Genomic DNA, 24,896 nt, shown 5'->3' with positions numbered 1-24,896 from the left:
GGCGTTGAAGCTCAGCTGCCAGATAGAGGACCAACTTTCTAAAGTACGGAGGTCCTGTTCCATAGTATCCTGTAGATTGTAGCCGTTTACGATATTGCATAGTTTGGCGTCATCAGCGAATAAGGTTACCTTACCTTGAAGCCCTTGAGTCACATCCCTAATGAATATGTTGAAGAGAAGTGGACCCAGGACTGAGCCCTGCGGCACTCCGCTGGTCACTTCCGACGTTTTAGAGAGGGTACCGTTAACCATCACCCTCTGAAGTCTGCCACTTAGCCAATCTTTAACGAGGTCCGAAATTTCAGTGCTGAACCACTGGGGTCTTTTGTTTCTCTGACTTTTGCTAACTGTTTTTATAAAGCGATTTGTTGCTTCGTGCAAGGTGGATTTCAGAGTTGACCACATAGTCTCCACATTGTCAGTTTGTGCTTGGTTTTGCAGCTCCAGATGGACAAACTTTCCCATGCGTTTGTGAAGTCTGTGCCCCTAAAGTTGAGGACCCTCGTTGCTGTGTTTGATCTAGAGAAACCTTTCTTGAGGTTAAGCCATACCATGTTATGGTCGCTGGAGGCCAGTGTATTGCCTACCGAAACCTCTGATACGCTGTCTCCATTGGCGAGTACCAGGTCCAGTATCGCCTGGTCTCTAGTGGGCTCCAATACCATTTGTCTGAGTCGTGCACCCTTTATGGAGGCTAATATTCTTCTGCTGCCACAGATAGTAGCAGAGAGTGTGCTCCAATCTGCATTGGGCATGTTGAAGTCCCCTAGCAGTACTGTGTCCCCACGCAAAGTGATGTTCTCTATATCTTCAATCAGTTCTATATCTTTGTCTTCCTGTTGTCTTGGAGGTCTATATATCACACCAAGGGACAGGCATTTTTCGTTCCCTCTGGCCAGGTTCACCCAGAGGGATTCCCCAGTGTATCTAACATCCGTGATTCTGGTAGTTTTGATATTTTCTTTAGTGTATAGTGCCACCCCTCCTCCTAACTTGCCCTCTCTGCCCCGACAAAGTAAGTTGTAGCCCGGTATGACCATATCTCACCCGTGCGAGTCCGTGAACCAGGTCTCGGATATTGCCACTACGTCTAGGCCTGCGTTCATTATTTCAGTCTCTAATTACAGAATTTTATTGCCCAAACTGTGTGCATTAACATACATAGCCCTCCAAACCTAATTGTTGTTAAGCCCCTGCGAAGAGATTCCCTTCTGATGTAGTGCGACTCCTAAATTATTGTGTATAGTATGGGTACTTACCTTGGACTCAGATGTGTGGTTGTGACTCGACTCCTCAGGAAAGTTTCTTACCGCTCTGGAATGTGAGTGGGTACCCTCCCCCAACTTACCTAGTTTAAAGCCCTGCGGAGTAGGCGGGCTAGACGATGTCCGAATACAGGCACAGAAGGAACAAATACACAAGCAAAAGTAAGGTAAGGTAGAGCAAAGGCAGCACACACAAGAAGGCAGGAAGCAGGCACAGAAGGGACACGTAATCTTAACTGTTATCTTAAAGTAGGAACGACAATGGAAGCAGAGGGAAATCAGAAGATGAGCTTTCCAGTGTTCTGCACAGACTGTCATATGTATGACTACCTCCCCTCGGGGAGACAATCATATGTATGTGGTCAGTGTCAGGAGCTGAAAAGCTTGAAGAAGGAAGACAAGCGACTAGAGGACAAGATACAGGAGCTAGAAGGACTTTACACCACGGAGGACCCAATCAGGACAGATGAAGACTTCATGAGTCAGAGACACATCGAGGAGGAAGTCAGGGAACTCGAGAAATTCACTGAGGAAGCATACAGGAGGAGGGTGGAAGAGAACAAACTTCAGATGAAAGATGAAGTTACACCAACACCAACATGGAAGGGAGAACAAGAAGCAAATGACCTCAAAGAAGATACCCACAGAGGAATGCTGCATGAGGATACTAAGGGAAAACAAGGCTATGAAGAAATGAGACAAATTTCAGGAGTAAACTAACCCAGAAAAGGAGGTTAGAAAGATTGTAGCAAATTAGAAGACACTAAAGACCGAAGAACAGGGAAAGGAAATGAAGACAACAAAATACTAGGATCTAAATTGCACATACACTAATGCAAGGAGCCTAAGAAACAAAATGGGGGAATTAGAAGCCATGGCCAATGCAGAGGACATAGACATCATTGGAATCTATGAAACATGGTGGAATGAGGAAAGCAAATGGGATACAGCACTGCCGGGGTACAAGCTCTATCACCAGGATAGGTCAGGAAAGAAAGGAGGTGGAATAGCACTATACATAAAAGAAAGCATACAATCGACAAGAATGGACACAGCAGTGACGACCAACAAGCTGGAATCGCTATGGGTTAAAATACCGGGAAGGAAAGGGCCTGAAATAAAGATGGGCCTATACTATTGTCCACCCGGGCAAACCGGAGATATCGATGAAAAAATGGAAGCCGAGATGAAGCGAGAATGCAAAAGCGCGGTTATTATGGGAGACTTCAACTACCCCGGGATAGACTGGAGTCTTGGAAGCTCAAGATGCGCTAGGGAGACAGAATTCCTGGAGACTATACAAGATTGCTTCATGGAGCAGCTTGTTAGAGAACTAACGAGAGGAAATGCCACTCTGGATCTAATCCTAAATGGTTTAAGGCAGTGATCTCAAACTGAAATCCTTTCCAGGGCCACATTTTGGATTTGTGCCGCAGAAGGGCCGCAGAAAAAAATAGTTAATGTCTTATTAAAGAAATGACAATTTTGCATGAGGTAAAACTGTTTATAGTTTATAAATCTTCCGCCCCCCCCCCCCAAAGGCCTGCATGTTCCCCCCCCCCCCTTCTTTGCAGCGTCCTCCAGCTTCCCCCCTGGTCTCCCGGTCTTAGTTTCAGCTAATTACCGCAGCCTGCCGAGAGGATCACAGTGCTGTAGCGTTCCTTGCAGGCTGCTATCATCCTCCGCAGCATGTTCTCTCTGCCACGGTCCCGCTCCCTCCTCCAACGTCAGAGGCAGGATCACAGCAAACGTGCTGCTGAGGACAACTAAAGCCTGCAAGGATCGCTACAGCACCGGCAATCCTCTCTGCAGGCTGTGGTAATTATCTGAAGGTAAGAGCGGGAGGCCAGTGGGGAAGCCGAAGGACGGCGTAAAGAGCGGGCAGCACTAGTACGAACTGCAGGCCGCACAATAGTACCGTACCTAGCGGGCGGCATGTGGCCCCTGGGCCGCGAGTTTGAGACCACTGGGTTAAGGGGACCTGTAAAGGAAGTGGAAGTAATGGGACCGTTGGGAAACAGCGATCATAATATGATCAAGTTCAAGGTTGAGGTAGGAATACCGAAAGGAAAGAGAACCATAGCAAAAACTTTTAACTTCAGGAAAGGAAACTACGAAGCAATAAGGGGAATGGTAAGGAAGAAACTTAGGAACACTTCCAAAAAAATGGCAAACGGTAGAACATGCCTGGTCTTTTTTCAAGGACATGGTGAGCAAGGCGCAAAATCTGTACATCCCCAGATTCAGAAAGGGGTGCAAAAAGAGTCGAACAAAGACCGGCGTGGATAACTAATACAGTGAAGGAAGCGATAGGCAATAAGAAAAATTCATTCAGGAAATGGAAAAAGGACAAAACTGAGGGGAACTGGAAAGAGCACAGGAAGTATCAAAAAGAATGTCACCGTGTGGTTCGAAAAGCCAAAAGAGAGTATGAAGAGAGGCTAGCCAGGGAAGCCCGAAATTTCAAACCGTTCTTTAGATATGTTAAAGGGAAGCAGCTGGTTAGGGAGGAGCTGGGACCGCTGGACGACGGAGACAGGAAGGGAATGGTGAAGGAGGAGAAAGAGGTCTTAGGCCCGATACTATTCAATATCTTTATAAGGGACTTGGCAGAAGGGCTCCGAGGTAAGATAACATTATTTGCTGATGATGCCAAATTAAGCAATGTAGTGGGCAAAAGTACAATAGAAAAAATTAAATGCCCGACAATATGATGCACGATCTACTCTTATTAGAGACCTGGTCTAAGACATGGCAGCTCAGCTTCAATGCCAAAAAATGCAAAGTTATGCACCTGGGTACCCAAAATCCATGCAGGACTTATACCCTTAATGGCGAGATCCTACCAAGAACGGTAGCAGAACGGGACTTAGGGGTGATCGTCAGTGAGGACATGAAGGCTGCCAATCAAGTGGAGCAAGCTTCTTCCAAGGCAAGACAAATCATAGGTTGCATATGCAGGGGTTTCTTCAGCCGTAAGCCTGAAGTCATTATGCCTCTGTATAGATCCATGGTGAGACCCCACCTGGAATACTGTGTGCAATTCTGGAGGCCGCATTACCGTAAGGATGTGCTGAGGCTGGAGTCGGTCCAGAGAATGGCCACCCGGATGGTCTAGGGACTGAAGGATCTCCCGTACGAAGAACGGTTAGATAAATTACAGCTATACTCGCTCGAGGAGCGCAGAGAGAGGGGAGACATGATCGAGACGTTCAAGTATCTCACGGGCCGCATCGATGCAGAGGAGGATATCTTCTTTTTCAAGGGTCCCACGGCAACAAGAGGACATCCGTGGAAAATCAGAGGTGGGAAACTGCACGGGGACACCAGGAAATTCTTTTTCACCGAAAGGGTGGTTGATCGCTGGAATAGTCTTCCACTTCAGGTGATTGAGGCCAGCAGGGTGCCTGATTTTAAGGCCAAATGGGATCGACACGTGGGATCTATTCGCAAAGTAAAGGCAGGGGAGGGTCATTAGGGTGGGCAGACTGGATGGGCCGTGGCCCTTATCTGCTGTCAATTTCTATGTTTCTATGTTTCTAAAGACTTAACATGTTCTTTTCGTCTGTATTTACAAACTAAGACACAACCAACATACTGAAACCTGAGCAATTCTTCAATGGAAATCAAGCAGAAAAATTAACATCCATGAAAGTGAGGCATGAAGATGTGCGCAGGCAGATAGAAAAACTAAAAACTGATAAATCCCCGGGTCCGGACGGAATCCATCCAAGTGTTCTGAAGGAATTAAAGGAGGAGATAGCGGAACTACTGCAGCAAATTTGCAACCTATCCCTGAAAGGAAAGGAGAGACAGGGGAGATATGATTCAGACGTTCAAATACTTGAAGGGTATTAATGTAGAACAAAATCTTTTCTAGAGAAAGGAAAATGGTAAAACCAGAGGACATAATTTGAGGTTGAGGAGTGGTAGATTCAGGGGCAATGTTAGGAAATTCTACTTTACGGAGAGGGTAGTGGATGCCTGGAATGCGCTCCCGAGAGAGGTGGTGGAGAGTAAAACTGTGACTGAGTTCAAAGAAGCGTGGGATGAACACAGAAGATTTAGAATCAGAAAATAATATTAAATATTGAACTAGGCCAGTTACTGGGCAGACTTGCACGGTCTGTGTCTGTGTATGGCCGTTTGGTGGAGGATGGGCAGGGGAGGGCTTCAATGGCTGGGAGGGTGTAGATGGGCTGGAGTAAGTCTTAACAGAGATTTTGGCAGTTGGAACCCAAGCACAGTACCGGGTAAAGCTTTGGATTCTTGCCCAGAAATAGCTAAGAAGAAAAATTTTAAAAATAAGAATTAAAAAAAAATAAAAAATTTAAATTGAATCAGGTTGGGCAGACTGGATGGACCATTCTGGTCTTTATCTGCCGTCATCTACTATGTTACTATGTTACTATGAAAACAGGCGTGATCCTGGAGGATTGGAAGATAGCCACTGTTACGCCCATCTTTAAAAAGGGATCAAGAGGTGACCCGGGAAACTACAGAGTCTGACCTCGGTTCCGAGGAAAATGGCGGAAGCACTGATAAAAGTAAACATCGATGAACATTTTGAAAGAAACTAACTTCTGATAACCAGCCAACAAGGTTTGTGCCTAACTAACTTATTGTACTTCTTCAAAGGAATTAACAAATGGATGGACAGAGGAGACCCCAAAGACATCATATACCTAGATTTCCAAAAAGCCTTTGACAAGGTGCCTCATGAACGTCTTCTCCAGAAACTGAAGAACCATGGGGTGGACGGAGATGTACATAGATGGATCAGAAACTGGTTGGCGGGTAGGAAACAGAGGGTAGGGGTGAAAGGCCACTACTCGGACTGGAGGAGGGTCACGAGTGGTGTTCCGCAGGGCTCAGTGCTCGGGCGGCTGCTATTTAATATATTCATAAATGATCTAGAAACAGGGACGAAGTATGAGATAATAAAATTTGCGGACGACACCAAACTATTTAGTGGAGCTCGGAATAAGGAGGACTGCGAAGAATTGCAAAGGAACTTGAACAAACTAGGGGAATGGGCGATGAGATGGCAGATGAAGTTCAACGTTGAGAAATGTAAAGCATTGCATATGGGAAGCAGAAACCCGAGGTACAACTATACGATGGGAGGGATGTTATTGAATGAGAGTACCCAAGAAAGGGACTTGGGAGAAATGGTGGACATGACAATGAAGCCGATGGCACAGTGCGCAGCGGCTGCTAAGAGAGCGAATAGAATGCTAGGTATAATCAAGAAGGGTATTACTACCAGAACGAAAGAAGTTATCCTGCCGTTGTTATCAGGCAATGGTGCGTCCGCATCTGGAGTACTGTGTCCAATATTGGTCACCGTACCTTAAGAAGGATATGGCATTACTCGAGGGGGTTCAGAGGAGAGCAACACATCTGATAAAAGGGATGGAAAACCTTTCATACGCTGAGAGATTGGAGAAACTGGGTCTCTTTTCCCTGGAGAAGAGGAGAGAGTGGATCTGATAGAGACTTACAAGATCATGAAGGGCATAGAGAGAATAGAGAGGGACAGATTCTTCAAACTTTCAAAAAATAAAAGAACAAGAGGGCATTCGGAAAAGTTGAAAGGGGACAGATTCAAAATAAATGCTAGGAAGTTCTTCTTTACCCAAAGTGTGGTGGACACTTGGAATGTGCTTCCAGAGGATGTAATAGGGCAGAGTATGGTACTGGGGTTTAAGAAAGGTTTGGACAATTTCCTGCTGGAAAAGGGGATAGAAGGGTATAGATAGAGGATTACTACACAGATCCTGGACTTGGGCCGCCGCATTAGCAAGCTGCTGGACGCAATGGACCTCAGGTCTGACCCAGCGGAGGCATTGCTTATGTTCTTAAGAAGTGGTTAGAGCCAGTCTCAGCACCCTGAGATTGTGGGTTCAAATCCCACGCTGCTCCTTGTGACTCTGGGAAAGTCGCTCAATCCTCCATTGTTAGATAGATTGTGAGCCCACCGGGACAGATAGGGAAAATGCTAATGTGCCTGATTGTAAACCATTTAGATAACTTTGATAGGACACATACACACACACATACATACCTTAAAATAGATTGTCATACAGAAAGCATAGTTAAGGATGCAGCTAGTAAGCAACATATTTTGAAATAATTTACGATCAAACTTATCCAACATATGACTTCCTCTACTTGGAGGTACTGTGGCATATGATCTGGAGCTGGATGACCTCTTCAAAACAGATTCAACCAGAAGAGATTGATGTTGCAATTGTGGTCTATTAAAGCCAGGACATGACTGCATCCTGTAAAGCGAATCCAATTTGGACAGAGCCACTGGTATATGCAGGGAAGTCTCCCAGTTTTTAAACATGAAGTCCCTTACGAGGTCATGAATTGGGAGTTTTAAACATTCCCTTGGGAGTTGCTCAAAGTCAAGTGCATCAAAAACTGCAGCTGTTGGTTCTGGTTCAGATTCCATATGCAGAGAGCTTGACTCATTTGCCTTATGAACATGGCAAAGGAAAGGCTCTCTGGTGGTGACCTGCATCTAGGTGGAGGAGGAGGAGATGTATCCGAAAAAGTCTGTAGGGCTCCAGTGCAGAATACTGTGGGTCAGAGAAATCCTGAAGGGATAAACCAGAGTTCTTCTGTTGTAAAACTGGAGATGTAAAAACTATTCCTCCAGGAGCATGACACTGTGCAGTGTGGTGGCTACAATGCTGAAGATAATATTGGGATGGACTCCTCCCTGGTACTGGTCCAACATTGATTAGGTTGTACTCCAATGATGGGACCTGGATTTGCGTTGAGGAGAAGACTGAGATGCGGCACCCTGAGGCCTCATACAGACATACTCAGGCTGGGCCGGTACCAGAGGAGTATGTGCAGCAGTTGGCTTCAATTGGCCTTGAAGCATCATTGCTAGCTCCTGTTGAAGCAGCTCGATGCGAGATCAAAGGAATCAATTTTTCCTCCAATGGTCTAGTAAATTTCTGACCGAAAGAGAGTCAATGTCGCTAGCCAGAAAACTGGCTGAAGGAGGGCTGAAGGCCTGAAAATGAAAAAGTAAAAATTTCGAGCAAAACTCTGCAAAAATAAAGTAATATAAAAAAAAAAAAAAGAAATTAATTAAGAAAATCAATACGGGAAGGCACAGAAAAGGGAATAAAGTAGCACAACTGGAGAGACTCCAATGACACACATCATGTTAGCTCCATGGAAAACTAAGAACTGATGGTCCCATGAGCAGACGTCGGACGAGAAGACACTTGCGCATGCGTAGCACAGGCAGTCTTGAAACTTCTAGGAAGTTAAAATGGCAGTACACTTTTGCACTGTCCATACCAGGCTCCATGAATGACGTCACCCATCTGTGAGAATATGCTGCCTGCTTGTCCTGGCATAATATAATTTACAAAGACATTAAAAGAACTGGCCCAAGGACAGATCCCTGTGGCACGCTACTAACATCCTTTTCCTCAGCGTAAACTCATTTACCACTACCCTCTGTCTCCTTCCACTTACCCAATTTTTAATCTAGTCCATCACTTCAGGGCCCATACTGAGGACACTCAAGTTTATTTAATAACCACCTTTGCGGCACAGTGTCAAATGCTTTGCTAAAATCCAAATACACTACATCTAGCGACCCTCCCATATCCAATTGTTTGGTCACTCATTCAAAGAGATCAACTGGATTTGTCTGACAAGATCTGCGTCTCATAAAACCATGCTGCCTCACTTCCTGCAGTCTATTTGATTCTAGAAATCTCACTCTCTTCCACTTAAGAAGTGTTTTCATTAGTTTACTCATTACCGAGGTCAGACTAACTGGCCTGTAATTCCCATCTTCTTCCTTACTTCTGCTCTTGTGCAGAGGGACCACATCCATTCTTCTCCAGTCTTCTGGGACCACTCCAGACTCTAAAGCAGCATTGAAAAGATGAGACAAAGGAGCTGCCGAAACCCCTATGAGTTCATTGAGTACCCTCGGATGTATCCCATCAGGCCCCATCACTTTGTCTATTTTTAATTTAGCTAGCTCCTCACAAACACAGTCTTCTGAGAATTTATCCCAGTCTGCCACATTTGCTTTCTGTTGTCGAACCCCCAGTCTTTCATCCATGAACACAGAACAGAAATAATTGTTAAGCAGTTCAGCCTTATCCTTATCAGTTTCTGCATAGTTGTCCTTTTCACCCTTGTGCCTCACAATGCCATTTTGATCCTTGCTCCTACCACTTACATGATCCTAAAAAATGTCTTGTCTCCTAATTTTACCATGTTGGCTATCTTTTCTCCCATTTGCATCTTTGCTTTTCTGACAGCTTTTCCTGCTTCTCATAGCCTTTACACTTTCTGCAATGTCTTGTAATTTATGAAGCTAACTTTTTCAGCTACTACATTTGAGAATCAAATGTTCTTTTACATTACATTACATTAGGGATTTCTATTCCGCCATTACCTTGCAGTTCAAGGCGGATTACAAAAGAATTATCCAAGATGTATTACAACAAGAACTTACAAAAAAAAATAAAAAATTGGTCATTTTCAAAAAGAATAAGAAATGGATAAGGTTATTTGTTTGGGGTAGTTGGCTTTAGTGAGAGGTGGAGTTTGACTTGCGGTATTATTTCTTTTTTCAGAGTTTTCTTGAAGAGTATGGTCTTTATTTCTTTTCTAAAAGTCTTGTAGTCGAGGGATGCCGTCAGTAGATTGGCGATTTGGTTGTCTAGTTTGGCTGCTTGAATGGCCAGGAGGCCATCATATAGTTTTTTCCGTTTGACCTCCTTAATTGGGGGGTATGAGAATGGGGTGTGAGTTTTCCTATGTCTGGTTGCAGTGTTGTGGATGAGGCGGTTATTCAGGTAGTTTGGACTGTCTCCGTATAAAGTCTTAAATAGTAGGCAGTAGAATTTAAATTGTATTCTTGCTGGGATCGAAAGCCAGTGCGATTGGAGATATGCTTCTGTAATGTGATCATGTTTCTTTAACGAGTAGATGAGTCTTAGTGCTGTGTTTTGGATAGTTTGTAGTTGTTTTGTTATGGTTGTAGGGCATGGGAGGTAGATGATATTACAGTAGTCAAGTAGGCCTAGTATTAAGGACTGAACTATGAGCTGGAATTGAGTTTTCTCGAAGAATTTCTGAACTTGTCTTAAGTTTCTCATGACTAAGAATGACTTTTGTATTGTTTTATTGATTTGCGGTTGCATGGTGCAGCATCTGTCGATAGTTATTCCTAGCAGTTTTAGGGTGGTTTGTATGGGGTAGTTGATTGCGTTGATTTCAATGTTGGTTATGGTTGGTATTTTGTTGTTTTCTAGTAGGATGAATTTTTACCTTTATGAACTTTTTTAACAAATGTTTTTATGTCAATTAGGAATTGTTGCCATAAAAAGGGCACTAAACAAGTCATGACAAAGTGTGCGAATATACAGGGAAATGGTGTTATCCAACACTCACCCTTTTATCACCTTGTAAGTGTTTTATTGGTGCTTACTGGTTAAAATGTAAAGTCAAAAGAACTATATGTATTAAGAAGTAAAGCAAAATGAACTTCAAAACAGAATTACTATAGTTTTTAACCCTTTCAGGACCATAAGGATCGTAGGCCAATTTTTGTGGTTTTGACGACATTTTTATGGTAAAAAGGGCTTGCAGATGCCAAAAAATTGATTTTTTTTGTGAAATATCATTATTTTTTTAAAAAAAAATCAAACTTCTGGCTTATGGACAGTGTGGCAAGTGAATCTTCTCGTCAATCTGGCAACGACGCTAATGAATGAATGTCGGAACCAGTTTGTTTACATAAAGGCAGTATCATATGGAATCCGTACATATCAAATTTAGAACTGTAGACTATCCCAATCAAAATTTATAGGATTTTAAAGTTATGGGACAAATATGTCCCTTGGTCCTGAAAGGGTTAATAAGTAGGTCTGGTATATTATCTAAAACCAATCAGGTACAGTATAGAACATAATGAAAAGAAAGAATAGTGGTTCTTTATTACCAATATAGTTATATTAAAAATATATAAGGTTCAAGAGAAATGAATGCCTATATGAATTAGAAATGTATCTTACCTGGGTCCAAGCTGATCAGGACATTCTTTTCGTTTTCTTAACTCTGCCCTAGATGGGTCAGAGGAATTTTCTCCCAATCCACTCATCTTGAACACATATCAGCAACTAGCAGGAAAAGCAATGCTAGTTAGCACACATTAATCTACTAGATAAAGTCAAGACTTGAACAAGACACTGAAATTGTGAGTAACTATTTATCAACTGAAACTAAGCATCAGAAGAGTTAAGTTATCAAAGTGTAGGTACATAATGTATTTTTCGCTTTATAAGATGCACTTTTTCCCCAAAAAAGTGGATGGAAATAAGGGTGCATCTTATGAAGCGAATACCCCCCCCCTTACCTTAATTCCTCCAGCAGTCCAGCGCTGTAGGTCAGGAGCTCTCAGCCTCCTGCCCTTCCCTTCGGCTGACTCCCGAGTGGCAGCATCATGGTCAGAGTGGCGCAGAAGGCAGGCGCAAGCTTTTCGCTTCCTACCTTGTCCTTTGCCGCTCCGTGAATAGCTGCCGTCAGTTCTTACGAGAAAGCTCCTGCCCTACAGCGCTTGACCACCGGAGGAATTAAGGTAAAGGGGAGGCTCTCCTGCTCGCCTCAGGATGGGGGGCCCTGCCAGCCTGCCACTCGGGCTGCCTCCCACTAGACCTGCCCTTTGACGGCCTACCACTAGAGGGGGGGACAAGGTACAGAGCCTGGCAGGGAGGGGGAAAGATGCAGAGCCTGGCAAGGAGTGTGGGGTTGGGTGCCAAGCCTGACAGAGAGAATTTGGTTCAGAATGTTTTTATCCTTGTTTTCCTCCTCTAAATCTAGGTGCGTCTTAAAGTCAGGTGCATTCTATGGAGCGAAAAATATGGTATATTGTAGTCTCTCAATTATCTGAACTTTACTAATCCGATCATCAGGCATAGGTTTCCCTTCGATAGGCTGATGGAAAGCAGCAATTGCACTGAGATGGACTTGAATGGATGTAGACTTGAGGCCAGAGGTAGATAAATGCAAAGGATAATCCAAGAAGGAAAACAAGGAGGTATCTTGAGGCTCCTTGTAATGAGAGATGCACCATGTAGAAAATCTAGTCTATTTTTGGTTGTAGCATTGCCTAGTGGCAGGCTTTCGGGAAGCCTCTAAAACAGGGATCTCAAAGTCCATCCTTGAGGGCCACAATCCAGTCGGGTTTTCAGGATTTCCCCAATGAATATGCACTGAAAGCAGTGTATGCACATAGATCTCATGCATATTCATTGGGGAAATCCTAAAAACCCGACTGGATTGCAGCCCTCAAGGAGGGACTTTGAGACCTCTGCTCTAAAATGTCTCAAACAGGTTGAGAAAACTGAAGAGGAGTTATGTTGAGAGGTACCAAGCTGTCAAGTGTAGAGACTGCAGGTTGGGATGAAGTAGACTCTGTGAAAGCAGAGACGGAAAAACTAATAGAAGGTATGGCTCCCTGCTGCTGAGTTGAAGTAGAAGGGAGTATCAAGGTTGCCTGGGCCACTGAAGATCTATAAGAATCATGGTGGCATGATCGGTCTTGAGCTTGACAACAGTCTTGAGAATTAGAGGGAATGGAGGGAATGCATACAGGATGAGATTTGTCCATTCCAGCAGAAAAGCATCTGCCTCGAGGCAATAAGGAGAGTATATCCTGGAGCAGAACTGAGGCAGTTTGTGGTTGTGGGGAGATGCAAAGAGATCTATCTGAGGAGTTCCCCACTGAGGAAAAAATGTGATGAAGAGGCGAGGAATTGCAGAAGGTTGCAGAAGACGACTCAACTTGTCCGCCAGACAGTTTTTCTCTCCTTGAATGTAGACAGCTTTCAGGAAGGTGTTGTGAAGGATTGCCCAATCCCAAACCTTCAAAGCTTCCTGGCAAAGAGGGAGAGATCCTGTTCCTCCCTGTTTGTTGACATAATACATGGCGACTTGGTTGCCTGTCCGAATGAGGACTACCTGATCTTGAAGAAGATGTTGAAAAGCTTTGAGAGCATCGAAGATCGCTCCGAGTTCCAACAGATTGATATGACACTTACGATCCATGCTGGACCAATGACCTTGAGTACGGAGACCGTCGAGATGAGCCCCCCCAAGCGCAGGTCGAGGAATGTGTGGTAAGGACCTTCTGATGAGGGAGCGTCTGAAACAGTAAACCTTTGGAGAGAGCATCCACCAGTGGAGAGACTGTCTCAACGAAGGAGTGACTAATGTGTCGAGAGAGTGGTTCGCAAGCCTGGGTCCACTGAGATGCCAGGGTCCACTGAGGAATTCTGAGGTGAATTCTGGCAAAAGGAGTCAAGTGAACGGTCGAGGTCATGTGACAGTAGTACCATCATGTGTCTCGCTGAGAGTGAAGAAAGGGAAGACACTTTGTGATACAGTTGAAGAAGAGCATCCAGACGCTACTAAGGAAGGAATGCTCTGAGCTGGATGGTGTCCAGAATAGCACCGATGAACTCTAGATTCTGAGAGGGCTGAAGGTGGGATTTGGGAGTTGATTTCAAATCCCAAGCTTTGTAGGAACCACATAGTCCGTTGGGTCGCTACAATAACCCCCCGAGATGTAGAATCTTTGATGAGCCAGTCGTCCAGGTAGGGGAACACCTGAAGACTATGGTTCCTTAGAGCTGCTGCTATCACCACTAGGTTCTTGGTGAACACTCTGGGAGATGATGCCAGGCCGAAGGGTAGCACTCTGTATTGAAAATGCAGATTCCCTACCTGAAATCTGAGGTATTGACGGGAGCATGGATGAATGTGAGTGTAAGCCTCCTTGATAGGATGGAAGAAGTCGAGAAGGCTTTGCAGGAGCTGGCTTAGGCTTTGGTCTGACGATGGAAGCAAAAGATTTCTTAGGCTCAGACAACTTCTTGGTGGCGGCCTCTATCGATTCATCATAGAGGTCATTTCCCTCACAAGGAATATTAGCCAGACGATCCTGAAAGTTGTGATCCATATCGATGGTGCAAAGCCAGGCAGCACATTGTTACCGAGAATGCAGTGACCCTTGATGAAAGTTCAAAGGCATTATAAGATGACTGAAGAAGGTGCAACATGAGTTGTGCCAAAGTGGCAATGACTTGCTGAAACTCTAAAAGCCTGTGTTGACCAAGGTCTTTAGAAAATCCAGGGATTATATCAATAAAATACTTGAAATAAGTAGTAAAGATAAAATCATAATTTAAAACCCTGGAGGCCATCATCAAATTTTGATAAAGACGACAGCCAAACTTGTCCGTGGTTCTGCCCTCTCTGCCAGGAGGTATGGTAGCATAGACCCTGGAAGAATGACTCCTCTTCAACGAAGATTCCACAAGAAGGGATTGATGAGATAGTTGGGAGTTCTGAAAGCCTTTGCAATGTTGAGTTCTATACCTTGATTCCAACTTGCCTGGAACAGCAATGATAGCATAAGGAGTCTCCAGGTTTCATTTGAAAGTTTGACACAGAAGCCTGGTAAGAGGAAGTTTGAGAGACTCTGCAGGAGGCTGAGGCATACTCATTTCCTCTAAATACTCCTTAAGAGTACTTAGAATCAGCGTCCAATTTAAGATCCAGGTCCTCAGCCATTTGACGGAGGAAAAGGACAATTGATCAGCCAGAGCATGACCTCAAGAGGGAATCGATGACCTCGAGGCGTCTCTAGTGGAGAACGAAGGTGAGGCCTCTCTGGAGTATTGGTATCCCAGTGAATAGACAGACTGGGACGAGGCATTGGAATCAGCTGAGCCCTCAGGTTCTACTATCGGTGTCCTCGATCGAGGAGTTGGAGACCTCTAAGAGATGGAAGGCCTAGACGAGGAAGGCTTCTCTCTGGAAGAGGACCTGCACCTCGATGAATGCCTCGATGAGGGCCTCGACCGGTGACACGAGTGCTGCCTGGAAGCAGGTCTCTTGTGAAGTCGAGAAGATTTCGCCCTGTGCCTCGAAACGGGGAATGCCTTGGTGAAGGTATAGGGCTGGAAGCTGTAGATCAAAATCCCATAGACTCAGTGGTTTGGATCAAGGAATATCGAATCACTCCCAAAGACTCAACTCCTTGCACGGAGTGTGAGGATTCCAGTCGAGACGCTCGCAAAGACTCAACTCCTTGCACAGAGTGTGAGGATTCCAGTTGAGACACTCGCAAAGACTCGACTTCTTGCACAGAGTGTGAGGATTCCAGTCGAGAAACTCGCAAAGATTCAACTTCTTGCACAGAGTGTGAAGATTCCAGTCGAGACACTTGCAAAGACTTGACTCCTTGCATAGAGTGTGTAGACTAAGCTCAAAGCAAAGGCAAGGACTCAAACTCTTGTGAGACTGCTGAGTGCCCAGGCTGGACTGCAGGAAGCAGAGTCGAGGCAGGACTGTATTTGCTCATTAATTGAACAAATTACCACTCTAAAATGGTCTGGATGATAGCCTGCAATTGTGGATCCGAGTCTGAAACTGGAGCACTTGCTAAGGCTAAAGGTTCCGAGGTGGCAGAGGAAGCATGCTTCGACTTTCAGAATGATGCTTGGGTAGCTTGAGGACCACTGCTGGAACCATATGCTGAGGTATCTAACCCGAGGGAAGCTCGTGAGAAGAATTGGCAGATTTACTCGAGGTCGAGAACATTCCAAATGAGGAAGGTCTGATAAGACTTGAGGGCAGAGTTGTGGAGGCAGGAGGACACCCCGCAACAGGCCTGACCGAGTCTGAGGTCGAGGTTGTAGCAGGGGTTTCCATACTGAAAAACTTCTCCACTTGAACTTGGCGACATCTGAGGGCTCTAAGTTGAAGGGAAGCACAGCGAATGCACGACTCCGAGCAATGGTCAGGCCCCAGACACTGAAGACATCAGTGGTGTGGGTCAGTGAGGGAGAGCGCACGCTGGCACTGGCTACACTTCTTGAAGCCCATGACCAGCCGGGACATAGAAGGAAAGATAGCCGCCGCAAAGTCAAATCCCGCAGGCTGAGGTCGTGCAGCAGGCCCCGCCAGTCAGTCAACGAAAAATAAAACTTAAAAAAAAATAATAATAATCAAAAGAAAAAAAATCACAGCGACACGGTAATAAGAAAAATAAAACACGAGCCGCGGTAAGAGAAGGCACGAAGCGAACTAAGTTCAGAGCAGAGCGTCAAAGATGGACTTCTTGCCTCTGCGGAAAACTGAGAACTGAGGAGACGCGCTCTGTGCTGGGCAGGAGGACACTCGCGCATGCGCGGTGCAGCACACTCAAAACTTCTGAAGTTTTCTACAAGCAAGTCTGCTTGCCAGGCTGTCCATATGCAGGCTCCGTGGATGACGTCACCCACATGTGAGAATAGGCTGTCTGCTTCTCCTGGGATAACAGGTGTTATCCAGGGATAGAAGGCAGATATTCTCACTGATGGGTGACGTCACCGATGGAGCCACGGTACGGACACTTGAAAAAGTGAATCACAACTTTAAGCTTATAAAGTTTGCAATTAGCCCGCACCGTGCATGCGCGAGTGCCTTCCCACCTGATATAGGCGCGCGGTCCCTCAGTTAAGAAAAGCCAGCCAGAGAAGGTGGCTGGGTTCTAAGAATATCTGCCTGCTATCCCCCCTCTACACCATCCATTGTGTCCAACTTTTCTCTCTTTCTGTTTCTTCCCTCTCTTCCTCTCCTCTGTTTTATTTCTTCCCTACCCCCACCCTACCCTCCACTCAGTCCAGCATATGCACATCTGGACCCCTTCTCTCCCACTGGGTACTTCTACACCAGGGCCTGCCCCTGTTCTGAAGGCCTGTATGTTTTCCGCCCGGTCTCACCTAAAGATTTGGCCCACCATTCCTACCCTCCCTCCATCCCGGCTTCCTCTGGCCTGCCAGCACGAACCGCTGCTGTTCTTCACTCGCGTCTGCCTTCACCCGGCCTCCTCTTCAAAGCAGCCTGCTGAGGATCGCCGTCCGGCTGTAACGAACCTCGCAGGCCGCTGTCCAACTCGGTAGCATGTTCCCTCTGACGCGATCCCGCCCCTCTTCTGACGTACAGGATCGCGTCATAGGGAACATGCTACCGAGGTGGACAGCGGCCTGCGAGGTTCGCTACAGCCAGCCGGCGATCCTCAGCAGGCTGCTTTGAAGAGGAGAACAGGTGAAGGAAGACATGAGTGAAGATCAGCAGCGGCTGTAGCAGTTCGTGCCAGCGGGCCTGATTTACTATAAAATTTAAAATGTCTGGCGGGCCAATTTTTAACACCCCGTGGGCCAGAGCTTGACATAGAGGAACAATTGCGTCCAATCCAGAAGAAACACATCTGCTTCCAGGTGGTGAGGAGAGTAAAGCCTAGAGCAGAAACATGGCAGTTTGTGGTTGTGGGGAGCTGCAAATAAATTCACCTGAGGAGTGCCCCATTGTGCAAAGATGGATTGAAGAGTTGTCGAGCCAAGTGTCCATTCGTGAGGCTGGAGAATTCTGCTGAAGTTGTCCGCTAAGGAATTCTGCTCGCCCTGTATGTAGACTGCTCGTAGAAAAAGATTGCAAGTGGTCGCCCAAAGCCAAATCTTTTGAGCTTCTTGACAAAGGAAAAGAGAGCCCTTGCCTCCTTGCTTGTTGATGTAGAACATCGCTACTTGATTGTCCGTGCGAAGGAGGAGGACTGGGTCAGTCAGGAGATGTTGGAGAGCTTTTAGCGCGTAATATATCACTCTGAGCTCCAGCAAATTGATGTGATATTTGCGTTCTTTGGAAGTCCAATAACCCTGCGCTTGAAGGCCGCTCATGTGCGCTTCCCAGATGTAAGGAGAAGCATCCGTAGTGAGTACCTGGCAACGAGGAGGAGGAAGATGGAAAAGAAGACCTCTGGATAGATTGGAAGAGGTCATCCACCAGTGGAGCGACTGCAGAAGAGATGAGGTTACAGAGATATGCTGTGAGAGCGGATCCGTCACCTGACCCACTGGGAAGCTAGAGCCCACTGAGCAGTGCGAAGATGCAATCTGACTAGTGGGGTGACATGAACCGTGGAGGCCATGTGGCCCAGGAGAACCATCATGCATCTTGCAGAGATTGTTTGTAGCTGAAACATCTGTTGACAGAGATGAAGCAAGGCAGCTAGGCAATATGGAGGCAGAAACACCCTCATGAGAATAGTATCCAGAATAGCTCAGATGAACTGAAGACGTTGAGTCGGTTGGAGGTTGGACTTTGGGAAATTGATTTTGAAGCACAAGGTTTGAAGGACAGAAATGTTGAGTCTTCGCCAGGGTCACCTCCTGAGGCGATGAAACCTTGATCAACCAGTCATCCAGATAAGGAAACACCTGAAGACCCTTGGATCGGAGGACTGCTTTAAATCTGACGCAGTCCTCTCTACTACTCCAGGAGGCTCAATCTCTCCTCCTCCTCAATGCCATTGAGGAAGTTCCTCTCGCTCAACAAAACCAGGGGGTCCCCAAAAAGATGGGAGGGCTGAGACCCATTCTGGATCTCCGAGCTCTCAACAAATATCTTGTCAAAGAGAAGTTTTGAATGCTCTCTCTCGCCCTCCTTTATCCCCTATTGGCTCAGAACGAATGGCTACGCTTTCTGGACCTCAAGGAAGCCTACACGCATATACCAATTCATCCGGCTTCCAGAAAATACCTTCGCTTTCAAATCAGTCATCATCACTAACAGTACAAAGTTCTTCCCATCTGCCTGGCATCTTCTCCCAGAGTCTTCATGAAGTGCCTGATTGTAGTGGCAGCTAAGCGTTTTTTTTGCTTCTTCTGCTTGCCTGCGGTGTTCTTTGCTCACATGTTTTCAGTCCAATTCTTTATATGTGAGTTTGCAAACAATTGGACCCCTGAGGAAGGCGTGTTCGCCGAAACACGGACCGTATAGGGTCCGATTGGATTTTTACCGCTGTATTTTTTATCATTGTACTTTTTTCATTGAATTTTCATTTTTTTATATGTCTGTGTATAATAAATTATCTCCAGAACACCTGTATCCACAGTTTTTTGTTTTCATTGGTGGATTGTTTTCACTGTGGATCATTGGGTCTTTTTCTTTGTTGTTATGCTCTATGTTTTCACAATGTTCTTTTATATGTATTATATGCTCCTTTTACATTATCATACATTTTGACATCAGCCTTTCAATCTCCATTTTATAGACTGTTATATAGACTGTGCAGATATGCTTTTTTATGAAAGTGCATTTGTTTTCTATATACATGTTTTTAAATGTTAGAATGCTTTAATGTTTTAATTTGTACTGCTTATTTTTTATTAGTGTCCCCTGAGGAAGGCATCTCCATACGCCGAAACAGGGATCCTTGTTGGGACTATTATTTGCTTAATAAAGATCTTTATCACTGGTTGAACAGACACCACCCTTGCCTTTCTTTGTTTGACTGTTCTTTTTTAGAAAATGAAGTGCTCATCTGTTGGCCTGCTCATAAGAAAATAGTACAACATGATAATTTTTTTAACTTCAAGAGTTCATGCATCTATTATTTGATTGTCTCTTGCTAGAGGAGTCAAATAGATTCTCTCACCATGGTCAAAAACTGCATCAGGGATTCTAACCACCTAGAGATTCTGCACTACCACCACCACTATCATTAGTCCTAGGGCTGAAGATAAATTTGGGTACCTTTTTATCCAGGATGACGTGCAGCCAGTAAAAATTTCTTTTTGCTTCTTTTCATACTTCGCTAGTAGTAGTTGCCTTGCCAAGATGTGGTCTAGATGTTATATGAAGTCACCATGTGAAGATATTCAGCAAGACCTGGCGAGAGAAAAATGTATTCTAGTTATTCTTTCTCTATCACACTCATGAAGACACTAACAGTTTTAGTTGACAATGCCCCAAGGCACAGTTAATGCTAGTGCCATAGTGTCATTATGTGTCCTCAGCCCCTAACATACCCCCCACACCTCTTCAAGGAGCTCCACTCCAACAGCTCAGTCCTTAAATTGAAGAAAGCACAGAAACCAAGCCTGCATTTAAACTGGGGGGGGGAGGTGGATACCTATAAGCGCATTGTCCCACACATTGTGTAAACAGGTGACAGAAACACCATTACAAGGTACTATCAGACTCATTTCCCCTCCCCTCTCCTCCAGCAACCCTCCCAGCATCCATACTACCTGTCTCCCTTCTTGGGCTACAATGGTGTCTACAGGGTTACAATGTATTGGTGCCAAGTGGCTGCTATCCCCTCCTTCTAGAAAATGGAGGTAGAAAAAAAAATGTTTTACCAGTGACCTCACTAGTATTAGCTGGTAATGTTTTCTAGAAAGATTCAGTATGCATCTGCCAAAGTAGTAGAAGGTACTTTTTGAAATGCACCCATTCCCTATCAACCACTGCAGCTGCATCAAGTGAGCATACATCACAAAGTGGCACTCATTACCCTAAATACTCCAAAATATAGCAATCTCATGGGGAACTCATATTGATATATGTTATGATATGTGATTTGTCTCTTTTTTTTTTTTTTTTTACAGTGAAGGGAAAGAAGAAAAATCGAGACCCAGTCAGACCCTTTATCATTGGAGGCAGGGACCTGGGGGGGGCCCAGGTGTAACCACTAAAACCGGCACCGTTCAGCCGGACACCCCTGTCTCACTGAAGAGAAATCTCAACAGGAGAAATAAAATTGCCATCTCACTGAAGAAAAAACGCAACAGGAGAAAATAACTATCCAGTCACAGCCAGAATCCAGGAGCTAGTTTAATAGCAACCATCACCTGCTGGGAGATAGAGCAAACTGCAGGAAGCGTGCCAGCCAATTGGACCACCTGTTAATCAGTTTCTCTATATACCGCCAAAGCCATAATAGTTTGAGGCGGTTTACAACAAGAGATGCTGGACAATCAGAGAAATAGTCACAATATAGAGTCGTCAGATACATGCATACAGAACAGAAGTAAAAAGTATAGAATTTTTAGGTTACAAATCGATTGAACAATTTCATTTTTACAGATTTTCTAAAACTAAAATAGGATGAGGAATGCATGATAATGTTACCCAGTCAATCGTTCCATTTACCTGCCTGGAAAGCGAGAGTTCTGTCCAGGAATCTTTTATAACGGCAGGTAGGTGAACATATGAATTCTATGTGTGGGCCTAATAGAGCTATCCAAATTAAACTGAGAGACCAAGGACCAAGTACATAGGGGCCAGACCAAATATTAATTTAAAGCAAATACAGAAAAATTTGAACAAAACTCTTGCTTCCAGGGGCAGCCAGTGAAGTTTTTGATAATAGGGACTTATGTGTTCCCATTTTTTTAAAACCAAAAATCAGTCAAACTGCCGAATTTTGAATAACTCTGAGTCTTTGAAGGGTTTTTTTGTAGGTTCCCAAATAAATGATGTTACAATAGTCAAGCATGCTTAAAATGGAAGATTGAACCAATACGCGGAATGATACTGCATCAAAATATTTTCTGATGGTTCTGAATTTCCATAATATCGATATAATTCAGACGTTCAAATACTTGAATGGTATTAACGTAGAACAAAATCTTTTCCAGAGAAAGGAAAATAGTAAAAGCAGAGGACATAATTTGAAGTTGAGGGGTGGTAGATTCAAGAGCAATGTTAGGGAATTCTATTTTACGGAGAGGGTGGTGGATGCCTGGAATGCGCTCCCGAGAGAGGTGGTGGAGAGGAAAACAGTGACTGAGTTCAAAGAAGCATGGGATGAACACAGAGGATCTAGAATCAGAAAATAATATTAAATATTTAACTAAGGCTAGTACTAGGCAGACTTGCACGGTGTATGTCTGTATATGGCCATTTGGGGGAGAATGGGCTGGAGAGGGCTTCAATGGCTGGGAGGGTGTATATGGGCTGGAGTAGGTTTTGACAGAGATTTTGGAAGTTGGAACTAATGCTGCCCGATTCAGGAAAAAATATTTCAATTCAATTCAATTCAGCCTATTGAATTGATTTTTCGATTTGATTTTCCCGCACAATTGGGGGTTTTTTCCAAACATCCTGGTGAGTTTATTTTATAGCCTCTTCACCCTCTTTGCCCTATCCTACCCACACTGGTGCTATGGTGTAAACAAAATAAACAAACAAAAAAGACTTTTCCTCTCTCTGTTAAATCCAAGCTCAGCTCTGGCAGGATACAAATTTCAAATATGACACATTATAATCACAAAACATAAAATAATTTTTTTTACCTTTTATTGTCTGGTCATTTTTCAAATCATGTTGGTCTCAGGCTCGGCAATAAATGTCTTCTGATAACTTGCTTGCCAGTGTCTCTTGCCCAGATCCACCATCTCTCCTTTTCTCAACTACCCTGTCATCCAGCATCTCTCCCTCCTTCCACACCAGCTCTCCCTTTCTCTTTCTAACTACCCTCCTATCCAGTATTTCTATCCCCCACACCATCTCTTGTGTCCAACTTCTCTTCCTTTCTGTTCCTTCCCTCCCTAAATCCCTCTCCTGTTTTTAGATCCTTATTTCTTCTATCCTTCCCCCCATCTCACCTCTCCATGATCTCCCGCAAGTCCATTTCCCCCTCCACCATCTATATTCCCCCCTCCAAGTTCATTTCTCCCCATCTCTCCTCCAGTCCACCAACTCCCCATCTCCCCTCTCTCTCCATCTATCTTCTTTATTTTTTTTTATGATACACAAAATATTTATTGTGGTGTAGCACAATTATTAAAGATTTTAGTCAGAAAAGAAAAAGGCTTTACACTATCTCTCTAAGGCACATAAATGTGAGACCCATCGGAGTGGCTGGGACAAGGACATTTCCTCGTTAGGGTTAGCCAGTGTGCCATTCTCCTGCCACCACCCCACTGGAACTTTCCAATCCCCCCAACCTAACACCTCCTCTCCAGATCCCCCTATATCAGTAGACCTCCCAAAAACCTGTAGACCCCCTGGCACTCCTAAGACCCCACCACCACCACACCCCTGCACCTTTTCCAAAGAGAGTCCTGCAGGAGGGATGCATCTGGGAACAGGTCTGCTGGTGGCGGTAGCGAGCCACTCCTGCCAGCACTCCTTGCATCTTCTCTCCACTGCGGCCCGCCCTCAGTGAAAACTTCCTGTTTCCGCTTGGGCGGCCAAATGGAGAGAAGATGCCCGGAGTAGCAGCAGGGTAGTGAATTGCATTCGCTACCACTGCTTTTGCCTGGCCAGGGAGGAGAGGAAAGAGCTTTGCTGCTGCCGATCTGCACTAGAGACCCATTTGGGCTTTCCCTCTGCCACCAGAGTCCTTGCTTCGATGTAACTTCCGGTTTTGCAAAACCGGAAGTTACATCAGAAGCAAGAACTCCGATGGCAGAGAGAAAGCCCGAACGGGTCTTTAGCAAGGGGGCCAACGAATTGGTAAGTCCGATTTTCTTCAATAACAAACTGATTCAAATCGATTCACCCAAAGTGAATCGGAGAATCAATTCAAATTGCGAATTGGGCAGCACTAGTTGGAACCCAAGAACAGTACCAGGTAGAACTTTGGATTCTTGCCCAGAAATAGCTAAGAAGAAAAAATTTAAATTGAATCAGGTTGGGAAGACTGGATGGACAATTCGGGTCTTTATCTGCTGTCATCTACTATGTTACTATATTTTACAGAACAAAGGTATACTTGCAATGGGTTTATAATTTGTTTTAATATATAGTTTCTTTATGATCGGAGTAACCAAAATGTGACCCAACTCATTTGGAAATAGCCCATTAATCAAAGAATAACTAATCCATTTGAAAAAATCTTCCTTAAAAGTAATTGGGGCCTTTTTCATAATTGCCGGAGAACCTGTATCTAATAAACAGCTTGACTTTACATATTTGTTGTACAACTTAACATATTGTTGCCAATCTGGGATGTCAAATTCATTCCAGTACATGTCAGCCCTTACACCTTCTCTCAGCTGCACCGGTTGACAATAGGGAAGATCATTAGTAGATTGTAAAGTAGCACTTAAAGTACAAATTTTATTATTAAAAAATTCTGCTAATTTGTCAGCAGATAGAGATTTTTCATTGCTTGATTGCTTTACAGAAGCAGTATCGGTTAACGTGTTCACTAATTTAAATAGTTCTCTACTGTTTATCTTGATTGTGCCTATTTTTTGTGCACAATGATTGGTGCGTTTATCTTTAATAAGATTCTTATAAATTTTTAAATTACATCTCCAATTTTCTTTGTCTTTCTCATTACCTGTTTTTAACCTGTTTCTAATTTTCTTAATTTCTGCTTAAAAATCAATAATTCTGCATCATACCATTCATTTTGAGGTCTTTGTTTTCTTTTACATATCTTCAATGGAGCTATTTCATTTAAAATTTGATTACTGATCGTTTTCCACATATTTAGAAAATTTCCCTGAGTCCAATTTACAGTAGGTATCCTGCAAATAACAGTATGGTTGGATAGGCTGACGTGAACATAAGAACATAAGATCATAAGAAGCGCCATCTCCGGAACAGACCCTAGGTCCATCAAGTCCGGCGATCCGCACACGCGGAGGCCCCGCCAGGTGTACCCTGGCATAGTTTTGGTCCCCATATCGCTCCAAGCTTCTCGTAAAGAGAAGTGCATCTAGCCTACCCCTACCCATGTCACTTCATGCCACTCATAAGGAGATGTACATCTAACTTACCCTTAAA

The 24,896-nt window shown here is 44.4% G+C and overlaps 1 protein-coding gene across 6 annotated transcripts in view; it reads right to left on the bottom strand.

Moving 5' to 3' along the window:
• Positions 1-24,896, bottom strand: part of NCOA2 (nuclear receptor coactivator 2) — a 410,025-nt gene that overhangs the window by 312,553 nt on the left and 72,576 nt on the right. For all 6 annotated transcript variants that reach the window (XR_004538319.1, XM_033933336.1, XM_033933340.1 and 3 more), the window contains exons 2-3: positions 19,905-20,039; positions 11,339-11,443 (exon numbers count right to left, since the gene is read on the bottom strand). Coding sequence is in view for 5 of the 6 variants with exons in the window: in XM_033933336.1 (XP_033789227.1) it covers positions 11,339-11,424 (86 nt within the window). In the remaining variant the exon portion in view is untranslated. The remainder of the gene's footprint in view (positions 1-11,338; positions 11,444-19,904; positions 20,040-24,896) is intronic.

Source organism: Geotrypetes seraphini, chromosome 2 (genome assembly GCF_902459505.1).
Source record: "Geotrypetes seraphini chromosome 2, aGeoSer1.1, whole genome shotgun sequence".
Taxonomy (NCBI): Eukaryota; Metazoa; Chordata; class Amphibia; order Gymnophiona; family Dermophiidae; genus Geotrypetes; species Geotrypetes seraphini.
This window is presented reverse-complemented; position numbering and strand designations above follow the sequence as displayed.